This window comes from Hirundo rustica, chromosome 6 (genome assembly GCF_015227805.2).
Source record: "Hirundo rustica isolate bHirRus1 chromosome 6, bHirRus1.pri.v3, whole genome shotgun sequence".
Lineage (NCBI taxonomy): Eukaryota > Metazoa > Chordata > Aves > Passeriformes > Hirundinidae > Hirundo > Hirundo rustica.
In genome coordinates this window covers 906,163-924,026 of record NC_053455.1, presented here as the reverse complement: position 1 = coordinate 924,026, position 17,864 = coordinate 906,163, and the positions used below count along the sequence as shown (strand labels likewise).

At 54.7% G+C, this 17,864-nt stretch overlaps 1 protein-coding gene across 1 annotated transcript in view; it reads right to left on the bottom strand.

The window, feature by feature from the left end:
* Window positions 1-14,646, bottom strand: part of TOGARAM1 (TOG array regulator of axonemal microtubules 1) — a 35,481-nt gene extending 20,835 nt beyond the window's left edge. The window contains exons 1-8 of the mRNA XM_040066253.2: window positions 13,039-14,646; window positions 7,766-7,922; window positions 7,164-7,298; window positions 6,314-6,610; window positions 4,426-5,186; window positions 3,289-3,521; window positions 1,404-1,504; window positions 262-342 (exon numbers count right to left, since the gene is read on the bottom strand). Coding sequence (XP_039922187.1) covers window positions 262-342; window positions 1,404-1,504; window positions 3,289-3,521; window positions 4,426-5,186; window positions 6,314-6,610; window positions 7,164-7,298; window positions 7,766-7,922; window positions 13,039-14,646 — 3,373 coding nt within the window. The remainder of the gene's footprint in view (window positions 1-261; window positions 343-1,403; window positions 1,505-3,288; window positions 3,522-4,425; window positions 5,187-6,313; window positions 6,611-7,163; window positions 7,299-7,765; window positions 7,923-13,038) is intronic.
* Between the last annotated feature and the right edge of the window lie 3,218 nt (window positions 14,647-17,864).

The following is a 17,864-nucleotide window of genomic DNA, read 5'->3' as shown; positions in this document are numbered from 1 at the left end:
GGGCAGAACACGGGGTCACAGAACCGGTTTGGGATGGAAGGGACATCAAACCAACTCATTCCGAGGGTGCCGTGACTGGAATTTTCTATCCAGGGACTGCAACACTTTCAAACTAATTCCACGCACTCCCATTGAACTGGGGATTGTGAACAATCTAAAACATTTTACAGGCCTATTTGTTCTTTTGCCACCCTACACAGGCACATTTTCCCTCATTTCATAGCTCAGAGACACACAGGGATGATTTGGGGTCTGCAGTACCTTTGCCAACAACAACGACGTCCTCAGATGTGAAACCCAGATCGTTCTTCGGTGCAAAAGCAGGAACCGACTCTGCAGGGCCTGAAAGCACCAAGAGCACTCACTCTAAGTCAGGTTGGTCGTGCTTTGGGACGTCTTTCATCCTCCTAAAATGCCACCCCACATCTGAACTGATCCCTTTCCTGAGGCAGGGCATTGTCAGGTTACTGAGGCCAACAGGGTCTGTTGAATGATGTTCACATCCCACTGACACGAGTGCAGCCGGGCTGGGAGAGCTGGGAATGTTCCCCTGGAGAGGAGAAAGCTCCAGGGAGAGCTCAGAGCCCCTTGCAGGGCCTGAAGGGGCTCCAGGAGAGCTGGAGAGGGGCTGGGAACAAGGGATGGAGGGACAGCCTGTGGACACAGCTCCCTTAGCTCCTTTCCTCCACCCAGTGGAACCCAAACTGATTAAAATAACAAATGAACCACACAGAGCTCAGAGTTGGTCCCTGCTCATCTCAGGGACCTGCACTGCCCTGGGAGGGTGAAACACAGCAGCAGCACTTTGTCACCCTGGTTTTTCTGAGTTTTTTAAAGCCTTTTGAATTTTCATAAAATAGAGTCAGACCTTTTAGTTACTGTACAATATTATGAGCAGTTTCTACCTTTTTCCCACAGATGTAACATAAACAAATCCTTTGTTTTTCATTCTCTGTCCTTTGTTTGCACATTTCTAACCTGAAAACAATTGTAACTGACAATTGGTCTGGCCACTGAGGCTGAGGGGTGGAAACCCCAAAAAGCCAATCTTCAGCCAGACCCACAAATGTATAAAAAGTAAGAAATAAACAAGGAGCTCTCTCTCCGCCCTGACTCAGCCTTGAGCTGGCACGGAGGAACCTCTCTGCCCTGCGAAATTTCTCGTCTACGTGTGCTTGCTTTGTGTGTCTCGGTGACAGCACTTAACCACAATTCCCACAGGAAGGGAGCTGCTTGCCAGCCTGGAACTCCTCACCTGAGCACCCCCAAATCCCAGTTTGGCCCCGGGGCAGCCAGGAGTTCCCTTTGCTAAGCGCTGAGGGGCTGTGGGCTCGCTGCCCAGCTGAGAACAGCCACACCAAGGGGCACTCCGGTCCCTCAGGTGGGTTCTGACAGGAGCATACCTGTGCTGGGGTGATGCTCTGCCCCCTCTGCATCCCTGGGCCTTGCTGGAGATGCTTTTGCAGGGTGGGATTTGCTGCCAAGTGCTGGAAAAGTGTCTGACCTGTTCAGATAAACACATTTTATAGGTGCAACTCTCCACAACGCTCCAAGTCCAGCCAAAAACGACAACAGATTTCAGTTTCTCCACGGTGAAACTATTTCCAGTACTCCCACCAACGCTTACACTGAGCAGAAACAGAATTCAGTGGGAATTATTTGATGAGCAGGTGAATTGTGAAGAACACCCTAAAAAAAAAAAACCCTTAGGAGGAAACCTCACACTAGGACTAAATTTAGGATTCACCCATAAAGTAAGGAATTCTTTGGCCTGGGGATTGATGATGCTGGTTCCAAGCTGGCCAAGGAGAGTGACCAAATCCTCCTGCCACTTGCAGGGATGAGCTGTTCCCAACTCATGTCAGCAGAGACATTCTCCAAGAAAATGCTTTCATCTACAAGAACAGCTTTGAAATTATTTCAAAATTCAGATGATTCTCTGGATGTGAAAGATGATGGAACCCAGAGCCAGCGCAAGACCCAGAGCCAAAGACTCTTTTAAGCTCCAGGGGAAGGCCCATGCTCCAGGAATTCCTGGATCCAGCTCCCATCACCCACGGCAGCTTGTCAGCAGATCAACCCAACCCTTCCACAAACACAGCAAACCCCCATTCCTGGTGCTCACAAACCCCCTGAGCTGAGCTCCCTGGCGTTTTTCTGGGCATCCCCAGGCTTTCGGTCTGTCCCTTCTCCCAGCTCGGGGTGACTGCCACGTGTCCCCTCTCTTGCTGGCTGGTTCAGAACTCCCCTGGCTGAGGATGCAGCAAAACACCCAGCACTGGCTAATGCACATGCCAGCGTTGCACAGAGCACGGCTCAGCCCAAACCAGCACAGCCAGGGCTCCACAGCTTGGACTTCTGAAGGATTTGCCTGCATTTCAATGTGGGACTTTAAAGATTATTTTTAAAAACGTGATTCAGCAGCAATGCACGGGGGGAAGGGATGTTAGGATAAATTAATTCTGGGCTGCACATCCGAGAACCTTCTGTTTGTGCATCATCCCAGGCTCCTCCTGCTTCAAACCCCTTTCCTTTTTATGTTCCCTGTTTTGTTTCTGTTGTTAATGCAGCTCTATGTCAGTTATATGGAACTGCTCATGGCAGGGTTGGAATTAGGTGATTTTTCAGGTCCCTTCCAACCCAAACCACTCTGGGATTCTGTGACTCTCTGAAAGATGCTTTCAGTACACACAAAAATATCTTCAGAGCAGAGCTACAAAGAGCTTCATCATGGGCTCTGAGAGCAGAGGGGGAGATTTTGGACTGGAAAATTTGCAAAATTCCTCAAAACTCTTTTTATTTCATTAAACAATAGTTTATACTGCTCATAACCAACTGGGTTATTGCCCTTTACAATCAGAGCAGCACTCACCACCACCCAACTTCTATTGAGAAGGCATTTTAAATTCACAGTTATCTCTCAGGAATAAACGGAACCAGACAATCTGCATTGTCTTCCTCTCCTCAACAAACCCAATTCAATTTCCAGGCTGTAATAACCCAACCTTATCCTTCCTCCTCACTCTTGTCCTTCTCGCTCCCCCGTTCAGCTCTGCTCATGTTCCTGCTGTGGCAGGGAAAGTCTTTATCAAATATTTACTGCCCCTGCCTCCCTGCAGCTTCGTGTTGGAAGCCAGAAAAAAACCCAGAATAATGCCATTAAGCAGCTCTTGTGTTTCCAGAGAGGAGGATAACTCACACAGAAAAATCAGGCTACTCAGCAAGGCGACGCCCTGTACGTTATTACCAGCTAATATCTCGATTTAGCTGACACCAGGCGACACTCACATCACTCTCCTCCTGGGGGGCAGCGTGCCCAGGGGGGAACACGGCGATTCCCGGCTGGAAATGCCGCTCTCGGCGGTGCAGGAGGCGCCGGGGGAGGAGCCCTGGGAGGGACAATCCCCGCAGAATTCCAGTTTCACGGCCGAGTCGGGGCTCTCCCGGTCGGCGATGCTGCTGCTCAGCTTCGCCCTCTTCTTGGCCGCGCTGTTGCGCAGGGATCTCAGGGAATTCTGCATCTGGACGGCGGGGAAAAAGGACACGGGGCACTCACTGCGGAGGGAAAAAGCTTCTTTTCGGCTAAGTAAGGTCTATTTGGGAGCGTGCAGCTCAGCCCTTGGGGTGCACAGGGCCCTGCCGGGCGGTGTGATCGCCACCCACGCGGTTCCTGTGGGATTAGAACGATCCCTCTCCTGGTTTCATCTCACAAGAACAATTATCCTGCGAGCAAATACAATTTCACAGCGGCGCTGTGGCCCAGAGCACGGGGAGATTCCTGCCAGAACACATCGACTGCTCCGTGCTTTTCAGGAGGTTAAAGGAGGGGTGGGAGCTCAGGCTTTTCCCAGCAAAACTGCACAAGCAGAACCACGGGATGGCTTGGAAAGGACCTTAAGGATCATCTCATTGTACCCCAGCCATGGCAGAGACACCTCCCACTGCCCCAGGCTGCTCCAAGACCAGTGCCCAACCTGGCCTTGGGCACTGCCAGGGATCCAGGGGCAGCCACAGCTGCTCTGGGAATTCATCCCAGACCCTCCCAGCCAGGAATTCCCTTCCAAAACCCACCCAAACCTCCTCTAAATCATGCAATCAGTGCTCAGCAAGCAGAGACCCTACTCAAACGAGCAGGAAAATCTATAATTGTTGGAGTTTGCTGCTGCAGCATCCCTCCCTCCCCCTTTTTACTGAAGACTCTTCATGTTAGAAATTCTTCCTCTGTTTAACGCCCCAAGTTCCTTTCAGCAGGAACCACAGGATGGAAGGCACAGGCACAAAAGCAAAGCCAGGAAGTCACAGAACGGTTTGGGATGGAAGTGACCTTGCAGTTCACCCTGTTCCCTGGGCAGGGACCCCCTCCACCACCCTGGGGTGCTCCAAACCCCACCCGGCCCCCAAATGCACTGATCCCACCTCACCCACCTCCTCCTGCTCCAGCTCCCGGGGCTGCAGCTGCAGCTCGGCCAGCCCCGCTGCCAGCTCCGTGCCCTCGGGGGGCTCCTGGGGGCCGGGCAGCCGCGGGATGGGGGGCACGGGCCGGGCACCCCGCAGCCCCGCCGGGAGCCTGCCCAGGGCGGCCCTCAGCGGCAGGGGGGGCTTCTCCAGAGGCAGGGGGTGCTTCTCCAGCTGTAGGGAATGCTTCTCCAGCTGCAGGGAATGCTTCTCCAGAGGCAGGGGGGGCTTCTCCAGCTGCAGGGAATGCCTCTCCAGCTGCAGGGAATGCTTCTCCAGCGGCAGGGAATGCTTCTCCAGCTGCAGGGAATGCTTCTCCAGAGGCAGGGAATGCTTCTCCAGAGGCAGGGAATGCCTCTCCAGCTGCAGGGAATGCTTCTCCAGCTGCAGGGAATGCTTCTCCAGAGGCAGGGAATGCCTCTCCAGAGGCAGGGGGGGCTTCTCCAGCTGCAGGGAATGCTTCTCCAGCTGCAGGGAATGCTTCTCCAGAGGCAGGGAATGCCTCTCCAGAGGCAGGGGGGGCTTCTCCAGCTGCAGGGAATGCTTCTCCAGCTGCAGGGAATGCTTCTCCAGAGGCAGGGAAGGCTTCTCCAGCTGCAGGGAAGGCTTCTCCAGCTGTAGGGAATGCCTCTCCAGAGGCAGGGAATGCTTCTCCAGCGGCAGGGAATGCTTCTCCAGCTGCAGGGAATGCTTCTCCAGCTGCAGGGAATGCTTCTCCAGCGGGCTGTCCCCTGGAACACACAGGGACAGTCAGGGACAGCGCCAGGACAAACGTCACCTCTCACTTCTGCATCCACAAAACTCCTTCTGCCACGGAAGGAGTGTTAAAAACACACTTGTGCAGGCTCAATTTGTTCCATTTTTAGTCCCTCCTTCCTTCAGGAAAATATAAATGAGTGTTTCATGCATGTGCACACCAAGGTGGAATCAAAATATCCTCAGCTGGGACGCACAAGGATCATCCAAGTCCCTGCACTGCCCTTAGCCCCTTTTAAAAGGTAATTAACTTCCTTCATTAAGAGAAAAACACTCATCCCCAAACTTCCGTGGAAGCTGCTGTAACAACAAAGGCACTCCAAAGAAGCAGAAAAAAATCAAAACGAAAATCGAAATGAAAACATACGGTAAGTGATAAATACAAGACAAATAATAAATACAAAAATAAAGCAAGCGATAAATCCATCTCCACAAGGCAGAGTCACATTTCAGGGCAGGATATTCCCAAAGCACTCAGCTGGAAATCTCCTATAAATGCACAAAAATATGGGTCTCAGTGAAGATGAGATTTCAGATTTCTTTAATCAGTGCAAAATTTCGTGTGGAAACTGTTAGCTTGTTCCAGAAACCTCCTGAGTAATTAGGAAGCAGTTTAACTAAACAGAGACTAAAGGTATTTTTACCCAGGGTGCTGGAACTGGATGAGTTTTAAGGTCTCTTCCAACCCAAACTGTTCCGGGATTCCATGATTCAAAAGAAGAGGCAAAAAGGCAAAATGCACCGAGTAACCCTCTTCTTGCACATGGATTAATTAGGGGATGAACACTAACAGCTATTTCTCTACTGGCTCCCCCTAAAAGTGGGATTATTATTTCTTTGGGGGTTTACTTTAGTTGGAAGACAAGACCTCTCCCCGAGACATCACAAAAAGCAGGGCTGGAGCTTATTCTGCTCCACCTTTGAGGAGAAGCCTGCAGGGATGAGGCCGTAAGTAAATAAATCAATAAAACAATAAATCCCTCCCACTCCTGAGGCACTGCCCAATTCCCTCTCACCTGCCACTGTGGATTTTCCTCCCACTGAAAAGTCCCCCAAAACACAACCCCCAAATCCCTTCTGATCACACTGAGAGCGTTCCCACCTGTGTTGTCTCCTGGCTTTTGGCTGAGCAGCTGCTTCTGGGAGCCAGGCCTCGGCAGCCCCTCGAAGCTTTTGAGGGGCCAGGAGCTGGAGAGGCTCCTGGGATCCTCCTGGGATTTCCCTGGAGAGCCAGCAGGAGAGGAGAGGTGCTTGGGGCTGCTCCTGGGCGATGACAGGGGGAAGGAGGGCAGGATGAAGTTGCCCTGGCTGGCGCTGGGACCTTGGAAGGACATGGTGGGCTCTGCCTGAGTGCAAAAACTTCTCTGGGTCTTGCTGGAAAAACTGAGGCTGGAACAAACTGAGCAAAGGAAAAGAGAACAGTGCTTGTGGTAACTGGGTCTTGTAGTAAGGATTGATAATGAAATAATACACCGTAAGGATGACTTCCAGCGAAATAATGCACCACAAAAATGATTTCCAGTGAAGTAATCTATCGTAAGAATAATTTCCCATGAAATGATGCACCACTAGGCAGCCAGGTTTTGCCCAAGCAAGCAGACAAATCAAACAACTTCATTCTGCAAATGGCATTCCCCTCCAAATGTGAGTTTAAGCCTTAAAACAATTTCTCAGACACATTTTGCGGAGCTACATTTAAAACAAAAAGAGCGATGCAAGTGATCAAACACTGCTGTGATCCTCCCACAGCAGCACCTTTTCTCTAACACCCTGACTCTGCCAGAGATCAAAGCTGGGGCTGTAAATTAACAACCACAAATTAAATCACACAGGAAGGAGAGGCACTGAACAGCCTTCCAGCACCGGTTTCCATTCCTTAGGGAAGCAAAGGAACAAAGAGACAACTCCAAAGTGACGCGCCCTGCCTTAGGCCACCGACAGAAGCCACGTACCTTTGTCCTGCTGAGAGTTATTCAGTCCCAAAAACTGCAAATCAGAGCCCACGCTGCCGCTCTTCCCACGCGCCTGCGGGTATCCAAGTGTCCCACACTTCCCTGCAATCTGGGGCTGATGGGAGCCCAGAGCACCTTCCAAGAGAGAACACAAAGAGCCAACGCTTCACACGTGGTGTCCAGCAGAGAACATCCAGCTGTCTTTCAGAGGGAATGCAGCTCGGGGGGTGAAACTCAGGAGTACTTCATGCCAGAGTCTCTAAGCAACCCCACAAAGCAGCTCAGAGGGAAAAAGGGAAAAGGACTGGCTGCTCTTCCAGGGCACTGCTCCAGCTGGGAATTGAGGGGGGCTAAAGGACCCCCTGGAACAATCCCCTCTTTGAGCATGTGACAACAAGGGGAGCAAATGCCCTAAAACCCAGCACACGGCGAGGGGGCAAACTTGGCAAGGGCAGGATTCCCCAGAGGGGACGAGGACAGAGCCCAGGGCCACGGTCACTCAGGTCTGGTCTTGCCCAGGCTTTTCAGATCCTTCTGGCTACCGAAACTCTAAAATCTGTTTTGCCCTGGCAGCTCCAGCACGTCCCTGTGCCCCCACTCACCAGCACCGAGGGCAGAGCGCTCCCAGTTCAGCTCCGTGCTGGGCTGGAATAAAGTCCTGGGAGCTCTGTTCCTGCAGGAAAACAACTCCTCGCTGCCTGGGATGCCCTGGGAGGGCCAGAGCTTCGGGGAGTGAAGGAAATCGTTGGATGCAGCCAACTGCAGGGAAAAGCAAAAGAAACTGCGTGTGAAATGAGAGCACAGCCCTGCTCCGTGCAAACAAGAGCAAGCTTTACTTTCCCACCTAGCCAATATTCAAATATTTTAAGTGTTAGAAAGCATTTTAGCTGTTTTGCAGGTTTTGCTAAAATGCAGGTTAAAACCACTCACGCTGAAAGGGGAAAAAAAAAAAACGAACAACAAAATAAACCGGTAGAGAATTGCACTATTTTAAAAATTAAAATTTAAAAATGAAACACTGGCCTTATGAATGATGTGCTTTAGATGGGGAATTGTTTAAAAAGACAACAGGACCTCAAAATCTCAGAATGGAACAGTTTCCTGCACACCACACACTCCAGATTCAGTCTAAAACTGTACCTGGCAACACCAGCAGCTTTTACTGAGAACTGGCTACAGGTAGGGAGAAATTCTCAATAGTACCAATATTCAACAAAGACAAGGGCATGCTTTAAATAAATCTCTGATTTAATTAGTGAAATCAGTGATTTAAATCATTCTCAGGCTGCATTTACTCTGCTCTCCCTTCCAGGAAGAAAGGAACGGGAGGAAAATGCTGAAGTGGCTCATTCCAGGTGATTACAAGTTGGGATAAAAGATGTGAGACCTCGGCATTCCCATTCCTGCAATCACCAAGCATCATTCCATCCATAATGAAATATTCCTTGTACCAATCACCACAGCCCGGTTTCAGCTGGGATAGAGGGAATTTTCTGCTCAGGAGCTGGTACAGGATAAACTTTCATCCCATTTTTCCACGCAGATAAAGCAACACATGCAGAAGGAGTAATTCCAACACTTCCGTGACTGTACAGCCTCGCTCAGCTGTTCCCATCCCAGCTCCAGGAGGGAAAACTCTGCTCCCTCGTACACAAGTGACAATTACAGCATTGCAAATTCACTAAACACGGGCTTGGGGGTGGTGGGAAATAAAGCAAACCCAAAGCTGCCAGGTCTTTCCCTGGAGCAGATAACAGATCGGGGATTTCTCAAAAAGGGTTCAGATTCCTTTCAATTCCACAAATGTTGGAAAATACCTGGAACTGGTAACTTGGTTATCAAAGCACAGCCCCTGAGAGTGACCCATCAAGGAATCCTGGAATGGTTTCGGTGGGAAGGGACCTTAAACTCCATCCACCTCCCACTGTCCCAGGCTGCTCCAAGCCCCAGTGTCCAAGCTGGAATCAAACATTCCCTCCCTGCATCCCTTCCCACTGGATGACACCAAAGGTGCTGCTAAGCCAACACCAGCAGCACCAGTGATGTTTTAACAGAGAGAGACCAACACCTGTTGGAGTCCAGGGCATTCCCGGACAGGGGGGTCTGGGACCCCAGCCCAGAGCCCAGAGGGACATTGGCTTTGATCCCAATCCATGGGAAAGGCTTCCTGCACTGCGGGAGGGATTGCAGGGCACAGGAGTGTGAAAGATTGGAGTTTAGCTCATCACAGGGTGAGAAAACAGTAGGTTTGGGTTTTTAGTATGGAAGTGAATGGGGGCAAGATGGAGAATTTGGGGCGCTGTCTCCTGCTTCTTCTTTCTCCTTCCCTCACTCCATTTTCTGCAGTGACGGTGGCACAAAGGAGTTTAAAGAGATTGGGTCAAAGTAGAGATGAGCTTTTTAGTATAAGTGATAGGTATTGGCAAATAATGATAAATAAAGAACACGTAACAATTAGTATAAAAGATAGCAACAGCCCAGTTCAGGAGGAGTCGGGGAGTCACCAGATGCCCGAGCAGCTGCACAGACCTTTGTAGGACACTGAGAAAATTGTAAGACAAGAAACAATAAACAAAGCGTGCAACCTTGAAAAATCAGAACCTGAAAACTCCGTCTCTTTCTTGTGTTTGGCTTAGAGCTCTGCAGAGGGCAAAAAGACTCTAAAACCACCTGAATCTCGGAACTAAAAACTGAGAAACACCACACAAAGACACACCAGCATCTCCCCAGAACCCTCTCCCACCTCCAGAAGAAGCAGGGTCCCAGAGGGACACCCAAGGAAGGGACACCTTTATCCCAGTCTGTGTCCCTCTGATCCTTGGAAAACAAAGAGGTTTTGTGCCATAAATCTGATTTCCTGGGTCATCTGAACACTCCACAAAGCCCAGCTATCAAGTTCTCCAGTTATCAGATCAATACGGAAATGAGAAGAATTCCACAGTGTTGCCCAACACCGAAGTTAGGGGAGATCCCAGAGCTCACACGAACTTTGCTGAAGGCCTTTAAATGTCCAGTGCAATGTTCAAATGCTCCTGTTTCCCCCAAAAGGAGCCTCTTGCAGGGTCTGTGTGTCCCTGGGTAGCTTTCACCCTGCAATATTCAATATTCCAATGCCTGAGCACCTCTGGGGATGGAGAATCCACAGCTCCCCAGAGAGGCTGCCAGACAAACCCCCGGGGTCAGTATGCCTTATCTACCTTTTATTTTTAGTACACATTAACTTACACGTGTTTTATTCACATCTTATCTGATCAGGGAAGTCTAGACACGGCCTTGGACAATCACCCTGTAACATGACCCTAAAAATACTGGCAGGGAAACAGCTTTAAACATTAAGCTACTTCCATGCATCCCTTCAGCCACAGAACGACTCCAAAAGTTAATTTTTAAGCATATTCATTTCAAAGGAATGTCTGAATTAATAATTAATACTTGACATGTCCAGAAACCAGTCGACTGCCTGAATTTACGCAGGATAAATGCATTTTCCTTACTGAGGGAGTTAAGGGCACATCCAGGGCTAACTTCCCACACAGATCCTGATTGCTAGAGCTTGGCACACGGCTCCTGGAATGTCTTCAGCGCAGGTTTGCGCTCCCAGACTGAAACACAATTCACCTTCTTGCATCCAAGACAGAACCCTGGCATATCCTGAGCTGTAGGGACCCACAGGGATCATCCAGCCCAGCTCCTGTCCCTGCACAGACCCCCCAACAATCCCACCCTGGGCACCCCTGGAGCGCTGTCCAAGCTCTCCTGGAGCTCTGGCAGCCTCGGGGCCGTGCCCATTCCCTGGGGAGCTGTTCCAGTGCTTATCCCACCCTCTGGGGGAAGAACCTTTCCCTGATCTCCATCCTGAGCCTCCCTGGCCCAGCTCCAGCCCCTCCCTGGGTCCCTCTGGTCACCAGCATCACGGGATAGTGTCCCCTGCCCCAGAGAGCTCCAGTCAGATGTGACGACACAAAGGATCAGGATGTGAAGAAGGAGTAGAGCAAAGTAATCTACAGCAATCAGGTGAATATTCCACTACTAAATCAATTACTCGTCATAACTGGGGGCTGGCCAACAGGACTCCAATTCATCCTGTGCCAGATTAGGCTCCCACTGCCAGAGGCAGGGATGGATGGGAGATTGGGGATTCCTGGCTGGGAGGGTGGGGAGGGGCTGGGCTGGAATTCCCAGAGCAGCTGTGGCTGCCCCTGGATCCCTGGCAGTGCCCAAGGCCAGGCTGGACACTGGGACAGTGGGAGGTGTCCCTGCCATGGCAGGGGTGGCACTGGGTGGGATTTCAGGTCCCTTTAACCCAAACCATCCCAGGAACCGATGATTTACCCCACTTCAAATGCACTTTACGCACCAGGCAAACAGAATCCATCAGCCAGTGTGTCTCTGTCCCTCTCTGCAGGGCTGCAAACCCCTCCTGCGTTACAGAGATGAACACCACCACAGGTACAAAGGGTTCGCTCCTTTCAGAAAAGGACCATTTCCAGAGCTCCTCCCGGACCTCCTTGGAGAGGGGCTGTCCCAGGCAGGGAATGTTCCTCCTTTCCAAGCCCCAGCCAGGTGTTGGGGCCTGTATTAACCTGCTTTTTGTTCACAGCTACAGAAAAACAGCAGCAGCACAGGGCTGGGCCCAACCTGAACCTGCCAGGAGAACACCGGCGCTGGTATTTTATTTAATTTACAAGCTGGATTAGCTAATACTGAAAAACTGTTCCAAAAAGGAAACGCTTCTTGCTCCAGAGGTGCTTCCTACACATCTTGTTGCGGAGATATCCCAAAGGAACCGATCCACCAGCTCAGGAAGACACTGACATCTCCAGGAGCCTCAGGAAAGGTAACACAGGCACCAAGGAAAAGGACGAGCATTCAAGTCTAGGCACGCACTCCAAGGTTTGACGGCAGGCAACCAGGAGCTGAGTTTATTTTGTTCAGGGCTGCCCCGCAGCCAGGCTGCAGAGGAGCACTCGCAGTCCATGACCTCATCCAGCCCAGCAACGAGTTACCAAGCAACTGAGAATTAAAATCGGAGTGCGCAAATGTGGCACCGAGCAATCTCCTCTGCACAGCCTCTGGCTTCCCGAGGAGCTCTGTTTGCCTCAGCTCCCTCGCAGGAGATCGAGTTACGATAAATCAAACGCGTCCACGTTAAATAAACCCCCAAAACGCGACAGAAAAACCACCGCACGGAGACACGCCCCCACGTGTGGCATCCAAACCACGTCACGGAACCGCCGGCAAAGGAAAAAAGAACCTGCACAGTTTTCCAGAGGTTCCTCCCCTTTCCAGCTGCCGACGTGGTCAGTACGCGATCACACCCAAACTCAAGCAGGATGGTTATTCCAGCCTGACCTACATCCTTCCTGGTCGGATCAGCCCGAGGAGCAAGAGCCACACAGGCACTTGGCAGCCCCCAGGTTTATCCCATGGCTCAGCCCCATCCCGCAGCTCTGCCTCCAGAGCCCGAGCTGAAGGAGCTGCTCAGTTTTCCCCCAAGACTCTCTCTGCTGTCAGTCCCACGCTTTCAAACGCAAACATACAAATAAAGGCTGATTTCCTCACTTTTGTGCTCGTTCCCAGGGGTTCACCTGTCACTGCTGACATGTCAGAGTCGTGTCACTACTGTCAGACCTAAGGAGTATCTCAGGTAGTGATAAGGGTAAGTGATAAGCAGTCTGCCTATCTGGTAAATTGCTCGCTTGAATCTGACACGAGGAAATCGCAAATTTGCTTTCTCTGAGCGTACAGACCCACGTAACACGAAACAGAAGCCATTCCTCCCAAACATCTCCCACTTAACAAGCCTCCGACAACTCTTCATCCTCCCCTTGGAAAAGCCTTCGGGATAAACCCCCCGCCCCAGGGAGTTACGTACCTGCTCCACACCCTCGCTGACAGGAATCCTCACCCCCGAGCCACCTTCCCTGTCCGCGGCCAGCTCCTTCTCCCAGGGCAGCTTGTTTTTGCCTCTGCCGGCGCTCAGCACTCTCCTGGGGCTCGGTCCCCGCCGGGCACAGGCGGTGTGCCCGCCGTGGCCGTGCGCGCTGCGGCTCCGGCCGCCCATCAGCAGCCACTCGGTGTCGGCGCCGGGCGGGCGGCACTGCCCGCGGCAGCGGCCGGAGCAGGGCAAGGGCACGCCGTACTCCACCAGCCCCCGCTCGCCCAGCCTGGGCAGCGCCTTCCTGGCCAGCCGGGCCCGCACGGCGCTCAGCACCCCCGCGCCGCCGGCCCGCAGCTCCACCGCGTCCAGGGCTCGGAGCAGCGCGCCGGTGTCGCCGGGGCCCGCGGCCGAGGCCAGCGCGGCGAACGCCTCCATGGCGGCGTGCCGGACCCTGCGCTTGGAGTCCAGCAGCGCCGGCGCCAGGGCGGCCGCCAGCCGGGGCGGGTCCAGCTCGGCGGCGGGGAAGGCGAGCAGCGCGGCGATGCACGTGTTGAGCAGCTCCTCGCGGAGCCGGGCGCTGCGGTGCCGCAGCAGCCGCTCCTGCAGCAGCAGGCGCAGCACGGGCCGCGGGCCGGCCGCCGCCATCAGCCGCAGCAGCAGCCGCGCTCCGTCCCGCCGCATGGCCGGCTGCGCGTCGCCGAGCGCCCGGGCGGCCGCGCACACCAGCGGGGCCAGCACGGCGGGGACGCGGCGGCCGAGGCGCAGCGCCAGCAGCCGGGTCACCTCCAGCGCCCCGCGAGCCACCGCGAAGTTGGGGTCGTGCAGCAGCGCGTCCAGCAGCGCGATCAGCCCCAGCAGGGCGGCGGCGGGCGCGGAGCCCAGCGCGGCCGGGCTGCAGCTCTCCACCGCCCGCCGCAGCTGCTCCACGGCCTGGGCACGGCCGCGGTAGTCCCGCCGGTCCAGCAGCCGCGCGCGGAGCTCCGGCGGCACCAGCCACAGCTCCGGCCCCGCCGGCGGAGCCGCGTCCTCCTGCGAGCCGGGCGGCTCCGTGCCCGAACCGTCCTCCCGCGAGCCGGGCGGCTCCGTGCCCGAATCATCGTGAGCGGGGCCGGGCGGCTCCGTGCCCGAATCATCGTGAGCGGGGCCGGAGGGCTCCGTGTCCGAATCATCGTGAGCGGGGCCGGAGGGCTCCGTGTCCGAATCATCGTGAGCGGGGCCGGAGGGCTCCGTGTCCGAATCATCGTGAGCGGGGCCGGAGGGCTCCGTGTCCGAATCATCGTGAGCGGGGCCGGAGGGCTCCGTGTCCGAATCATCGTGAGCGGGGCCGGAGGGCTCCGTGCCCGGCCCGTCCTCAGCGGGACCGGGGGGTTCCGTGTCCGAACCGTTGTGAATGCGGCCGGGGGCATCCGTGCCCGAACCGTTCAAAGCGGGGCCGGGGGGCTCCGTGCCCGAACCGTTCAAAGCGGGGCCGGGGGGCTCCGTGCCCGAACCGTTGTGAGCGGACGGCTCCGTGCTGTCCTCAGCGTCCTGCGCGGAGCCGCCGCGCTCCCAGGCCCGGCCGCGGCCCCGCGGTGCGGCGGCTCCGGGCGGCGGCTCCGCCATGGCCCGAGGCCGCGGCCATGGGCGGCCCTGAGGCCCCGCCCGGCAACGCCGCCGTCGCCAGGGGGCGCCGCGTGCCGCGCCGGCGCGGCGCCGACCACGCCGCGGCGAGCGGGGGGGACACGGGTGCCTCCTCTACTTCTCCTCAGGCCGCTACCGGCGAAACGGGGCGCGGACGCGGTGGCGAAGAAGCGGAGAGCAGCGCTGGGCCAGCGGCGGGGGCGGGGCTGAAGCAAAACAGCCGGGGAAGCGAAGGCACGGCGTGTCCCCCCCCGCGCGGTGCGCGGTGTGGTACCGCCGGGGTGCCGGCGGGGGTGGGTGTGTGCGGAGGCGCGGCCGTTGATTGGCGGGCGCTCGGGGCGGGGCGGGGCGGGGCGGGCGGAAGTGACGGACGGGCGGTGGCGGAGCGGCGGAACGAGGCGGCGGCGCGGCCGGGCCGGGCCTGGGGCACCCCGGCACAGGTGAGAGCGGGACGGCAGCGGGACAACACCGGGACAACACCGGGACAACACCGGGATAACACCGGGACACAGCCGCAGCGCCGCCTCCCGGCACTGCCATGGCCCCGGGCGGGGTGAGCATGCAGCGGCTGCGGGGGGCCCGCCCGGCGCGGGGAGCTCCCCCAGTGAGCGGAGAGTGGCGGAGCCGCAGGGACCCGGAGCGGTTTGGGCTGAAAGCGACCCCGGGCAGGGTTCACACCCCGGGCAGGATTCACAGCCCAGGCTGCTCCGAGCCCCGTTCTCCGGCCGGGACCTGCCGCTGTCCCCGGAGCTCGGGCAGCGGGGTTAGGCACGAACACAGCGAGAGCAGGAATTGCAGAAGTAGGGCAGCTTCTGCTGCGTGTCTCTTTCTTCTCCGGCAGTGCCAGAACCAGCCCGGCCGCTCCCCTGCCCCGGGGAGCGCTCGGGGCAGAGCGGAGCCCGCAGCTCTCCCTGCTGCCTCTCAGCACTCCCGGATCCCTCAGCTCGGTCCCGATTCCTGTCCCATTTCCAGTCCCTGTTGCTGTTCGAGATAAGTTCGAACCGCAGGCTGAAAGGATCTGATAGCCCAGAGCCCGGGGGTGAGCGTTTGGTGTGTGGCGTGAGCACAGATCGCTGCGCTGCGATTCTTGATTTATTTCTAAACAGTGAAATAAATAACAGCGAATTCGCGGTATGGGCGAGCCTGGCCACGTAGAGGTTCTACCAGGGTGGCACACGAAGCTTTATTGCTGCAGAATACCTTAAATGTGGTTATTTATAGGTGTTTGGGCAGGTTTTGCAGCTGAACTGTAACCATTCCTTTTCTGGTGCTGCCTTGTGTTTCCTGATTTTTTGTGTGTTTGCACGATCAGTCAGTTCCTAACTGAACGCAAACACAAAAGGGGAACATTCCTTTAGCTGCTGGGCAGCTTTTTAAATTATTATTTTAAATTTTTAAAATTCCTCCATGTGTGATCTGTGCTGCAAAATCGCGATGGTGGAAATGTTGTTGTCTATGATCTTGCCTTTTCCAGATGCGCTAAAATTAGTTTCTTTCAGTTTGTTTTTTTTTTTTTTCCCAGTGTAGGGTGATAATAGGAGAGCTCCTTTCTCTCCTCGTGGGTAAGAGGCTTTCCAGCCCCTTCCCTTCCCTGTCACTGCTATTGTGTTCTGCGTTCAGACGTTGGCAGCCCGTCTGATAATTTCCAATGAAGCACTTTTCAGTGGGCTCCCCTGCAAGGGAGGTGTCACTGGAGGAGCTGTGCGGATGATGAGGTTATTGTTGAGATGAGAGGAGCGAGATCCTGCGGCTCATTTAGCGAGGCAGAAGCTGCTCGGCTCAGGAGCGGGGCGGTTGCGCTGTTCCCTGGAGAACAATGGGATTCTTTCCCCGTGGCCCAGGATCCTGTCACGTTCCTCCCCTCCACCTCTCCCCAGCGCAGCTCCGGGGGCTGAACAAAGCGCTGCTGCAGCCTGGGAGCGTTCAGGGAGCCGGAATTAGAGCGGGTACCCCAGGTGTCACAGGGAATTTGGGGGACGGGGGCTGTGTGGAGCTGTGGAGGAGTGAGGATCCTCCCCTCGGCGCTCCTGGAGTTCCAGGCTGCTCAGCCTGTCCCCCTGCTCACCTGAGGAGCTCTGAGACCGTCCCAGCAGGGATTTCCTGGCACGGCGGGAGCCACAGGGTGAGGTGAGGATCTCCCGTTCCTCCTGTGCTCCTCCACGCATCCACAGCACAGGAATCTGCTCCAGCCCTGTGGGCTCTGGCGGGGGGGGCTGGCAGAGGGAAGGCTGGGGATGGAATGGGAATGGGGATGGGAATACGAATGGGAATGGGATGGGGGGAATGGGAATGGGAAGCTGCTCCCTGCCAGAGAAAAGCACAGCAGGACTGGGCTGCTCCCCAGGAGCGCTAAGCAGGCAGGAGTTGAGCTGCACAAAAGGAGTTTAAGAACTTTTAAAACTTTGTCTCAAATGAGCCGGTTGTGTTCTTTAGTTCTCTGTCCTTATTTCTATTTCAGCCACCGCTCAGTTCTCTCAAACCTTTGATGTAGAATCACAGAATATCCTGAGTGGGAAGGGATCCACAGGATGTCAGTCTGGATCCTGGCCCTGCACAGACACCCCAACAATCAGATCACAGATATTTCACTCCAGAACAAAAAAAATAAGGGACGGCTGTGGGGTTTTTAAATTCAGAGCTGACTCTAGCATAGACTGTTAATGAACACTTGAAGGTCCTGGATTTAACTGGCATGAAGAAGCATAGCAGGTAAGGGTTGAAATGTAGGAATGCTCCCCACAGCCGAGCAGGTGTTTCCATATAGGGAGAGGTTTTGCACTCACCCCTTGTTGTTCTAATCAGGTAAAAAGGACCCAGAAACTTCATTGCTCTCCTGGCATTAATTGGCTCAAAGCCAAGACAAAACCACTGATGGGTCTCTTTAGCTGTTCCTCAGAAATTTAGTTATTTTCCGTTGGGCTGTTTGCCAAAAACCCACCCGAATCGTTCAATACCCGAGGCAGAGCACGAGGCTGCTCAGTGCATCCTTGGGGTGTTGCAGGAGCTGTGTGGGGCCTGTCCCTACGCCGTGAGTGGCTTTGTTCTTCTGTTTTTGCATTATTTTCTTATTTATTAAAACCTTTTTTGCTTTTTCGAGACTCACTCGGCCACACCACCTGGCAAAGTTATCAAAACCATTTTCTGTGAGGTGCTGGGCACCCTCAGGGTTGTTGAACCCTCGCAGAGCTGATCACACCCGG